At 40.6% G+C, this 12,059-nt stretch overlaps 1 protein-coding gene across 5 annotated transcripts in view; it reads right to left on the minus strand.

Annotated features, from left to right (window-relative positions):
• Nucleotides 1-12,059, minus strand: part of LOC119908546 (regulator of G-protein signaling 6-like) — a 101,539-nt gene that overhangs the window by 15,237 nt on the left and 74,243 nt on the right. For all 5 annotated transcript variants that reach the window (XM_038726317.1, XM_038726316.1, XM_038726318.1 and 2 more), the window contains 7 exons: nt 8,754-8,805; nt 4,167-4,231; nt 3,874-3,950; nt 2,447-2,528; nt 2,217-2,291; nt 1,707-1,808; nt 1,547-1,608 (listed from right to left, as the gene is read on the minus strand). In XM_038726317.1, coding sequence (XP_038582245.1) covers nt 1,547-1,608; nt 1,707-1,808; nt 2,217-2,291; nt 2,447-2,528; nt 3,874-3,950; nt 4,167-4,231; nt 8,754-8,805 — 515 coding nt within the window. The remainder of the gene's footprint in view (nt 1-1,546; nt 1,609-1,706; nt 1,809-2,216; nt 2,292-2,446; nt 2,529-3,873; nt 3,951-4,166; nt 4,232-8,753; nt 8,806-12,059) is intronic.

Genomic DNA, 12,059 nt, shown 5'->3' on the forward strand with positions numbered 1-12,059 from the left:
TCAACTCAAGATTTTATTGTGATGACCGGGAAGCAGAACAGTATATGGAAATATATACTCAATGTAGTGGCAACTTTTAGAACTTCTTTTGCCACTAACGCAGGACATAAAGTTTCTTACTCGTGCTTTCCAAAGAGGGCAAAATCCAGTGAGTGTTTTATTTGACAAAATAAAAGACTAAAGTTACAAAATAAACGTCTCCAGCAGAGTCCTAAATCCTGTGTGTTCTATCAAACGTACTTACACACAGGTAACTTCAAAATTTCCAATTGCTATACACGACGGTCAGAAAACTGTTGCTCCATTTCCTGCTTGGCTGCCCTTTTTTACCGCAGCAGGTGCCAATAGGTGCTCTCACCTCATTTTTACTACACTTAGCTGCATTTTACGGCACTTGAATATCTCTGACTTAACAGGACAAACTAATGGAGCACAACTACACATGTTAATTTAAATACACACATGACATCTGTCTGAGACAAACATAAAATATTACCAAGTGAAACACAAAGGAAAATTAATATAACTGAATATGAAATAATCCAAAAGATTTTTCTTAATGGCTCTAACACTCAAGAACATTCACTTGTATAGACCCTCTCATTTTATCCTCATACAGTTTTATCCTATAGATCTAAATATAGCCCCTCCTCATATCCTTATTAAGTCATATTCTGTAGATCCAAACCAGGGGTCCCTCTGGTAACATACAAAGAGGGCATTTGTGGAGGCGAGGGTACAAAAGAAATTCTTCTGTTAAGAACCACAAGGATACCAATGCATCAATTGCACAGTATGTCCATTACTAGTATTCCTTACATTTTCTAATCTTAGGTTGAAATATTCCTACTGCAATGGTACATTTCTTTCCACTTATATTAATAAAAGGTTTTTAGGACTATGGACAAATATTTGATATGATGGAGATTTTTGCAGTGCCCATATAGCATTTCTGTATCTTCTAATCTCACTTCAATTATTTAATCCTGGTTGTTTGACCCCATTTTAAAGTACTAGGTTAGTTAAGATAGCCTTCATTGTTCTCTTTTCCATGGGCTGCCACACTGATAGGAGTGACATGCATGTTGAGTGGCATGAGTTAGCCTGTGCCTTGCCCATTGGCTTCCTATTCTAAATTGCCAAACTCATGGGGAGAATCAGGAAAATCCAGGGAGAAACAACAACAACCTACTGTAAACGCAATTCATCCCCAAACCAAAACAACAGCACAAATGCTGTGGAATTTTTATACCTACACTCTACTTCTAAATGCCAAATTGAAACCAGCAAAGGTTTAGATGGGATACCCAAATCAAATTACCTCCATCTGCCACTGCTCTAGTTCAGATACAGTAAAAGGGAAGTTTGATTATAGATGGTCACAGAGTGTGCAGCAGATGGGAAAGCAGGCAGGCGGTCTTTTTATGAGCAAAGCTGGTGTCTCCTTCTCAGCTAACATAATGTGTAGACTGAAAAGATAAAGATCAGACATGCTCCTCATAATGTGCGGTATTTTTAGTGCAGCCGAGACATGGGTTTCCTGTACCTTTCAGCAACTTTAGACATCTTCATACAGTGACGATCTAGCTGGGTGTTCAGGAATAAGATCTGAAAGAGGGGATGGTAGGAGTCAGTGTTTAATTGCAGCAGACAAATACTGTTTGAATGTTTTTTCAACAATGCACAAGATTTGGACAGATTTTTACCTCTTTCTCCACATCCTCCTTGGTGCCTTTCCTGCAGTGGTGCAAAGGAGTATGTATCGGACTCTGTGACTGTGTTCCCTCCTCCACCAAACCATACACTGACTGAACCATTTGAACATGATGAGAGAGAAGTGCGAGAGTTAATAAAGAGATAGAATGCGTAGTTATTATGTTCTTGCAGTGCAGAGAAGTAATGAAAATAGCTGCCAAGAAAAGCCACAGTGCACTGTGTTGGTGAAATTAAAGGGATACAATTTCAGTAATTAAAAAATGATTGCTTGCCTGAAAGTTAATCTCTTTAAAGAACAGTGATGAACTTTTGTCCACTGACACATACATTGTTTTTCCATCTATACATTTAAGTGAAGGTTTTCTAAAACCAATTTTTAAAAAGGAGCTTTTCTTTTCAATTTCAAAACCTTGGAAGACCTTCACTTACAAGGAGTTTCAAAATAATTTCACATCAAAAGGATTAGCATCACTTCCTTCACACGTCACTGGAGCTTATACCTTCTTAACTCTATGAGGGTTCTTCATGCGTCTACATTTCCTGATGTCCATCTCTGTTGTGTTAACACATCCAGGCTAGAAAAAAACGATATTACAGTCAAGGTTGGTATTTCTGCTTTATTTTACAGTAAACCCAAGAGAGATGTGGAGAGAGAAAAAAAAAAGAGCCAGTATATGGATGGTAGATCAGGTAAACATCTACAATGTAACATGCAGAGACAGTGGCTTACTACAGGTCTATGGACATCCCAGAAGGCTCTCTCCTGGCTGTCAAGGATCTTCCTCTCAGTTTTATCCTTTTTCCTGTCAATCCTGCAGATGAAATCAGTCAGTGAGTGAAATACACCATACAGCTTTGCCAGCATCAGCATTAGATGTGGCAGATGACTCCAGACAGAAGGATGAGATAGATAGTTAGTAAACTCTTTTTGTGCACTCCCAAGTAAAGTGATACATTATACTGAGTAGTTGATAAGTAATTCTTCTTACCTCATGATAATGACCCCCCTCAAGTGGTAGACCATGTAACAGTTTACTTGAGAGTGGTCAGTATGTCAATTCACAGACATTTATAAACTAATAATAATTCATTGCTATAATATCTCTGTCTGTTCTCCAGCAACTCTCCATTATCAACTATACAGTCCTCTATTCAGAAATATTCAGGAACAACTCATTAACAATCATCAGGTTGTTCCTGATTCGTTCCTCACTCATTCCTTATTAATAACTCAGTTTTGTGTACCGTATTCTAAAGTGTTAACAGTGTACCTAATAAAGTGGCCTCTGAGTGAACATCTTGATGTTTACATATTCATGAAGAGCACCTCCAAATTTTAACCATAAAGCAATTTCAAGATATGTTCCCTGGACAAAAGAACATAATTGTGGGACCTCCCCTTCCACGTGCCTATGTGGAAAAACACATAAGGCAAGGAAAGCCCCTCTCTGCCCATCCATGTGCTTTCTTGAAAAGCCAGAGGCAGAGAGCAGCAGTAAAGAACCCCCAAGGTACAGAACAGAGTAGTTATTCCTCAAAAGAGGAACCAGCTGAGCAGTCAGCTGATGTGGCTGCCTTTAAAATGGCTGATGATGTGCTGGGATTGTGAGCTGAGCTTGACTTCATTGCCTGCCTGAACAAGTGGTATGCTTGATATCTGTGTGACCACCAGCTTTTTTAGAAATGTTGGTCACATACGCTGCAAGCAATTGACACAATAAACAAAGCGTTTTACACTGTGGGTTGCAGGTGCACACTCAAAAGTGTAAAGAACATGCAGGTGCCCTGGTGTTTGTGTCTTTCAATGTTACTGTTGATTATTAAAAAAAAATCAAAGAGTTTTGGTAAAGGCTGGTATCCATCGTTTCCCCCTCTTCTGTCTCTATTTTCCAACTTCCATATGTTTAAAAACATACGGTCTATCACTCTTGGTTTAAAAAAATATTCACATCATCTACCTCAGTAACATAAAGCAGCAGAGCTTGGGTGCCCTGATAACCCTGGATAGATAATGTGGTAAGTAATTCCAGAAACACTCATGGTATAGGAGGTCACACCGACATTGTACTGTATTGTTGATCTTTTACCTTAGGTGTGAATGACATCACCTCGTGTGTTGTACTTTCATGTGTTTCTGTGGTAACAGAGCACACTTACTTGACCTGGGCCTCAGCTTGCATGTAGATAAACTCCCACTTCCTGGCAAAGGCTCTCTGCAGTCTGGCTAGATTCTCCTGTTAGAGGGGGAAGATACAGACACGGAGACATTATGATCAAAAATCTCAAAAAATTAACTAAATCAAATTAAATCTTAAGATATACTTCGTTCTGAGATCTCATTATCACAGACACAGAAACATGACCTGAAGAGGTTGTGTTTTTCTGTCTGAAGCTTGACACACAGATCAATAATGAGAAGTAATAGCTTAGAGAAAAAGTCCAGCACTCACCGCTTCATAATCTGCCAGCTCCAGCCTGGTCTTATTCTGCATGGTCCGCTTGCACAGGTAGATAGCTGAGAGAGGGACAGAGAGGATCAAAGACTGGGATTTATCAGTATACACATTCTGCTCCCTCCATTCATCCACTCGTCCATGCATCTCTTATCCCCTATGTACCTCCCTCACCTCTCCTCACCTCCCATTATGAGAGTATAATCAGTTTCGGAAGACGCCTGTCCACCTATCTGTTGCTTTGGGATTATGGAGGTGGAGTGTGAAGAGGCGCTGAGCCCTAAACTCCATGGCTGCCTCCATGACAGGATGAAGGGAATGAAGTGGAATGGTGATTGACTAATCCTGTTGAACGTTGCTCTCTTCAGCGGAGGGTACAAGTAGTGCTACCGTACATAGCTCAGTGTGATGTTATTTGTTTTCAAATACAGGTATAACCGGATATAGTGTGTTCACAATGCCAGGTCAGGTTTTATTATTATGTGCTTCTGAATATCATAAATATGAAAATATATTAAATTTAAAAAATTAGAAAATCATGGATTTAATTCAAAAAGTGAAACTTTCAGATTCATTACACATAAAGTGAAATATTTCAAACCTTTTTTTGTTTTAATCTTGATGATTACAGTTTACAGCTCATGGAAATCAAAACTACAGTATCTCAAAATGTATTAGAATTATAGAATAAAGACTTTATAATACATAAATGTTGACCCTAGAAGAGCTCTAATCGGCTAATTAACTCAAAACATCTGCAAAGGTTTCCTGAGCCTTTAATCTCTGTCTGGTTCTTTAAATTGTGTAATTACCACTGTGTATGGTTGTTTTCATTGTTAATGGCGGAGTCCACCATTCCCACATGAGACTGAATTTTCAGATCATGATGGGATGCTATACAACAAACTCAGAATGATGATTTTATTTCAGAATCAGCTTTATTGCCAGGTATGTGTACACATACGAGGAATTTGATTCTGCATTGTACATTGCTCACAATGTGCTTACTCATACAGAAATACAAAATCACAATAATTAAAATAAAATCAGACAGACTTCTGTGTAGACAACACAAATATACACACGAACAAAAACAATATAGACATTGACAAATACTGCAGTGAGCACAGTGCAAAGGATGCAGGATTATGTACATGTCGGAGGTGGATGTGATATACAGGTACATATACATGCATACATGTACACAGTGCGATGAAGCATAGTGCAAAGGATGCTGGAATAAATAAGTATTTTGTGCAGGAGTAATGACTTGAGGTAGGTGGATTTGGTATACAGTATTTACAATATGACAATGTAACAGTATGAACAGCTCTGAAATAGAGAATGGTGAATAAATAAGTGTTAGTCAGTAAACAGGTGGCTGATTAGAGTTACTGGGTTATTGCACAGGAATTGTTCCTGACACTGTGAGTCAGAAATCAGCTGTTCATCAGAGTGATGGCTTGTGGGAAGAAACTGTTCCTGAGACTGTTGGTTTTGGCGTACAGTGCTCTGTAGCGCCTACCAGAGGGGAGACGCTGGAACTGATTGTGTCCGGGATGAGATGGATCGGCAGTGAACTTTCTGCCGGTTTCCTGACTCTGGAAATGTATAAGTCCTGAATGGAGGGCAGGTTGACACCGATGATCTTTTCTGCGGTCCTGACTGTCCATTGTAGTCTGCTCCTGTCCTTTTTGGTGGCAGAACCAAACCAGACAGTGATGGAAGTGCAGAGGACAGACTGGATGATAGCTGTGTCCGTGTTGGGCTCCCACTTCAGGTCCTGGGATATAGTGGATCCCAGACACCTGAAGGATTCCACAACAGACACAGGACTGTTGAGTATGGTGATGGGGGGCAGAGCGGGGGGCTCTTCCTGAAGCCCAGTTTTGAGCGTTTTAAGCTCCAGGTTGTTCTGACCGCACCAGAAAGCCAGCTGATCGACTCATCACCGTCCCGGATGAGGCCGATGACCGTTGTGTCGGCGGAGTTTGACAGATGGGTCTCTTGAGGTGCAGTCATTGGTGTAGAGAGAGAAGAGCAGTGGGGAGAGCACACACCCCTGGGGGTGTCAGTGCTGATAGTCCGGGTGCTGGATGTGATGTTCCCCAGCCTCGCCTGCTGACTCCTGTCAGTCAGGAAGTTTGTGATCCACTGACATGTGGAGGCTGGCACAGTGAGCTGGGTGAGTTTTGTGCTGAGGATGTTCAGGATGATGGTGTTGAACGCTGAGCTGAAGTCCACGAACTGGATCCTAGCATATGTCCCTGGAGAGTCGAGGTGTTGCAGGATATAATGCATTCCCAAGTTGACCGCATCATCCACTGACCTGTTAGCCCTGTAAGCAAACTGTAGGGGGTCCAGCAAAGGGCCTGTAATTTCCTTCAGGTGGGCCAACACCACTCTTTTATAGGACTTCATGACTACAGATGTCAGGGCGACAGGCCTGTAGTCATTTAATCCAGAGATGGTGGGTTTTTTGGGGACCGGGATGATTGTGGAGCGTATGAAGTAGGAGGGAACTTCACACAGCTCCAGTGATCTGTTGAAGATCTGTGAAGATGGGGGCCAGCTGGTCTGTACAGATTTTCAGGCAGGATGGAGACACACTGTCGGAGCCAGGAGCCTTCCTGATCTCCTGCCTTTGGAAGAGGTGGCTCACGTCCTCTTCACAGATCATGAGTGCAGGTGAGCGGTCAGAGAGTGGGGGTGGCAGTGTATCAGAGGGGGAAGGTGACTGTTTGAAGATGGTGCTGGTGATGGTATTTTATTGAAAATCAAATACAGAGGGCATAAATGACAAGCAGCCTAACCGTTTGTATAAGAATGTAACAACCAAATATGTTTTTGATGAAAACTGCAAATACTTTGAAATACATATATTTGTGGATTTCTATTACATTTATTTAAACAAGAAATGTGTATCACAAAAACATTTGTGAACCTTTTTATTTTTGAATTAGTTTTATATTTACAATAAATATTTTTGTGTGCATTCAAAAGTATTTTTATGGGGAAATATTTGTTAATCCTTCTGTGTGCATTCATTAATACTGAGATTGATCCAACTCCATACAGATATAGCACTTGCCATGCAGTGGTTACAAGCATTTCCATTTGAACCAGTGGTGTAATCTTCGCCGTATACCCACTAGGAACGGTCACTGATTTCCGTATACACACTCAAAATAGCGAGATGATACGTAACAACATCGTTTTGTGACAGAACTTTCACGTGTTCATTCATAAATTCACCCCGTCTGTGTGGCGAAGCTTACTAAAGGAGATGTGAAACGCGAGCAAACCCAAACTACACTCTTTCAGTGTTTTGGTAAGCCTGCAGCTGAATCTCCTGCCGCTCCGGGTGGTGACACCGCTGCTGCAGCAGGTGACACGAACGTTATGGTTACTGAAACGACAGAAACGAGCCAGATGAGGCTGATGCCATCATAACGTAACCTGGTGAGTGAAAGCAGCTTAGACGTTATCATTAACGCTATCATTAACCGAACTGTAACAGCATTGTTGGTATATTGAATTGCATCTAAAAGTAGTTAACTTTTCTAACGTAATATGGTGGATAAATTAATGCAGGAGGCTGTGTGTGTGTGTGTGTGTGTGTGTGTGTGTGTGTGTGTGTGTAGGCCTACAGTAGTAGAAGTAACGTTAGCAGTTCCTGGATGATCGCTACATAACCTAAGTTTGACAGTGGTTTTGGAAGATAAGTAGCCTATGCTTGAGATGATGTGGACCACTTTTTGTGTCCTCACTGTTAATAATATTCTGTAATTGGTGATAGAACTGCACATAGGCCTATGTTCATTGTTTTTACTGCTACTGAGCCTCAGCTTTCCATTATTGTTAATAGTTGCAACTTACACTCTTAAAAGTGCATTGAAAATTGCCAGCTGATAAAACCTGCTCCAGGAACCAGATTCATGTAACATCTAAGGCTTCATGCAGCTCCTAACTGGCTGACTTAGATTAACATTAAACATGAAAATCAGTCTATTCTGCCCACCTGCATAGGTGTCATTTAAACTGGGGACAAGCATTTGTTAAGTCTTCTGAAAAATATCGGTAAGAACGGTATTAACATATCTTCTAGTCTTGTCCTCGTGACCTCAATATTCTGGATTGTCATGTTTCCTATGCTAACTGTTTTGACACAACTCTAATCTGAGCCCTAAAATGTCCCCACCACTTTTCAACACAAGTGACACTGTAACTGTCATCGGCTGTTAAAGTCTTTGCAGTGTTTATAACACATAGCCTATGCAGTCCAGTCAGAATGCTCTCTATTACATACATACTGTATGTATTAATAAGTGTGGTGGTGCTTATGGGATGTCGCTCTGGGACAGGTGAGTATGGGGCTGGGAGGGAAAAATCACAGTATACTCACTACAAAAAAATGGACTACGCCACTGATTTGAAAAGTAGTGTTAAGATAATCAATTTTATGACCAAGCATTGCTTCTTAAAATACATGGGAGGACATTTTAAAGGAGGATTTATCACAAGAATTTGTTGGGAGGAAAAAAAAGAAAAGCAAATAACAATGGATCCCTTTAAGACTCTTACCATAGTCTGTGTTCTCAGGCTCCCAACAGTTGGACGGCCAGAAATATGGTGCCTGACGGGAAAACAAAATGAAAAGGTGAGAGTCAAAGCTGTCCATCAGCCAGCGGTTAGAATTTCGAAGTGTGCAATCTGTGCTAGAAAAACTGAAGAGACAAAACTATGCAGGCAAATGTGTATTTTCTGTAACTGGAGTGATGACGATGACCTTTATGAGACTGTTTTTTTGCCTCTGAGACACAGCAGTGCACATGATTGCTTTGCGCCACTATGTGAGCAATCAAAATATTTTTATTATCAGGATTGAACAGGTTCAGAACAGCTGACTCCGAAAAATTTTCCACTAGTAAGAGGCATCCTGGGGTGTTGCAGAGGAGTGGGAGTACTGCAGCAACAACAATAAAAACAAGAAGTGATGAAAGCTGCAAAAATAAACAATGGGAAAGCAGAACAATAAAGCCACAGCTAAAATAAAGCAACAGATGCTGATCGTTATGTGACATAGCTTGCAGGGTTTTGAATCAAAGTTTTAAAACAATCTTTAAATGTTTCAACGAGGGGAGATTTTACAGGGTGGTAATTGTTTGAATTTTCCTTCTCTGTTTTTCTCTTTGTCTTGCACCTAATTTGCCTGGAAAATGAATTGCTAATGAATGGTGATTATCTTTATGAAGCTTTTCTGCTATGGCAAACAGCCACCCCCCTCTCGCTTTCTCTTCCACTTCACTTTGAAGGAGGAGAACCAAGGTCAGAGCACGGTAATGTGCACTGCCGTCTGGTTTAATTAAACTGCTCCTCCAGCTCTGGTGGAGACTCAGCCCTCCAACAAGACTCAGTGAATAGGAAGGAAGATGCTACACAGACATCATTCTAATCACGCCATGTGCCGCCTTGCCATTCCCCACTGAGGAATGTGAAAACATTGTTTCCTATTTTTAATTAGGAAATTCAGGATAAAACAGTCTGCCATAATTAATCTGTGACTTTAACGCCACTGTGTTATCTGTGAACGGTGATGGAGGAATAAAATGTCAGCACGCTTTTCTTTCCTTTTTTGTCCCTTGATGAGACTCTAATTCTAGTGCACAACTCCACTACACTATGTCTTTCTGTCAGGCTTTTGGTAGCCGCCTACCCAGTCCGAACCAAGACCTGCTTCCCCCGCTCGCTTGATGAATATTTTAACAGATCATCATTCATTTTTAATAGGGTCACAGGATCCTAACATAGTACTGAAGCAGCTGTAGAAAGCGGACTGGGCCTTCTGTCATCAAGATCAGGGCTGGTGTGTTGTAATTCCATAACAGAACAAGTCAATCAAACAAGTAATCTTAAACAGATGATTGGGGTCTTTATGAAAGTAAGTGCCCCGACAATCAGATTAACCTCACTGGACTTTTCAGTATCTGTCACACTAATACAGGATGAATAAATTATTAGTTTGAGCTTAGGTCTGTTACAAAAAGGCACAGTGCACTTTGCATTGATTGGAGAGAAAAAAACAACTATAATCCTTTTATGATAAAGAGTCATTACCAGAAAAGTGCAAAAATACCCCCATTCCATAAGTTGTATCCTTGTGGAGGCCCAGAAATTGTGGATTTTAGCCATTAGCTCTTTTTAATGTCCTTGAGCAATCTTACATGACTCAGATTCAAAAAATGATACAAATCTGTCATTTGTAGAGTTAACAAGTTTCCAGCCACACTATCAGCACTATCAGTGCTTCGAGCTAAATGCTAACATCCATTTGCTAACATTCTCACAATGACAACGCTAACATACTGATATTTAGCAGGTATAATGTTTGCCATGTTCAACATCTTAGTTAACGTTTTAGAATGCTTACAATTGTTAATTAAAATGTACAGCGGAGGCTGATGGAAATGTCATTTAGCAGGTATTTTGTTGAGTTTCTGACATAATGGCGCTTTATGAAAAGTCAGGGGATCACCATTGACATTAGGATACATTGTAGGGGAACCAATAATGTTAGTACAAGATTGAGTGCCGATCCATTGAGTAGAGATACTGGATGTCACTTGAGAAGTAAAAACTTTGACCTGCACTAGAGGATAAGTCATTAGGCTTCATTCTCTGAGGATGATGAATGGTTGGACAAAATTTCATGTCAATCCATCTTATACTTGTTGAGATAATTCAGCCTGGACCACAGGGTGGACTGTCTGACATAAAGGAATGGTGCTACTGTGGCTAAGAAAGATTTCTTTAATACAGGTATGTCAGTGATTCTTAAAAGTAGAAAAGTTGTCACAATATTTTTTCCCTGCCACAACGAGGGCATTGTCCAATCTGTCTTTCTGTTGAAAGTTGTTTATACCGCTGTCATAAAATACAGAACTCCATTCTCTCATCAATTACCTCATAAATGTAATGACAACAATAACGATGTTTCAAAATCCATGTGTTGGCTTTCTTGGCAACATTTGATATACAATTCAGTATCAGGTGACAACAAAGAGGTTCAACAAAATGTCAATTACCACTTTCAGGATTCTCAACAGACTATTAAATGCTACACCTGATTATGACACCATGTTCAACCTTCAACATCAATCCAAGACAATAAGTACCTGAAAGCAAATTTTCACAGAACTCACTTGGTTGCACGCTGTGTTTCAGTCTTGAACTAAATATAGAGTGAACATTATCTAATGATACTACACTCACCTAAAGGATTATTAGGAACACCTGTTAAATTTCTCATTAATGCAATTATCTAATCAACCAATCACATGGCAGTTGCTTCAATGCATTTAGGGGTGTGGTCCTGGTCAAGACAATCTCCTGAACTCCAAACTGAATGTCAGAATGGGAAAGAAAGGTGATTTAAGCAATTTTGAGCGTGGCATGGTTGTTGGTGCCAGACGGGCCGGTCTGAGTATTTCACAATCTGCTCAGTTACTGGGATTTTCACGCACAACCATTTCTAGGGTTTACAAAGAATGGTGTGAAAAGGGAAAAACATCCAGTATGCGGCAGTCCTGTGGGCGAAAATGCCTTGTTGATGCTAGAGGTCAGAGGAGAATGGGCCGACTGATTCAAGCTGATAGAAGAGCAACTTTGACTGAAATAACCACTCGTTACAACCGAGGTATGCAGCAAAGCATTTGTGAAGCCACAACACGCACAACCTTGAGGCGGATGGGCTACAACAGCAGAAGACCCCACCGGGTACCACTCATCTCCACTACAAATAGGAAAAAGAGGCTACAATTTGCAAGAGCACAGCGCAGCAAAATTGGACAGTTGAAGACTGGAAAAATGTTGCCTGGTCTGATGAGTCTC

Source organism: Micropterus salmoides, unplaced genomic scaffold, assembly GCF_014851395.1.
Source record: "Micropterus salmoides isolate LMB-PRFRI ecotype aquatic unplaced genomic scaffold, ASM1485139v1 Ms_hic_scaffold_18, whole genome shotgun sequence".
NCBI classification, from domain to species: domain Eukaryota; kingdom Metazoa; phylum Chordata; class Actinopteri; order Centrarchiformes; family Centrarchidae; genus Micropterus; species Micropterus salmoides.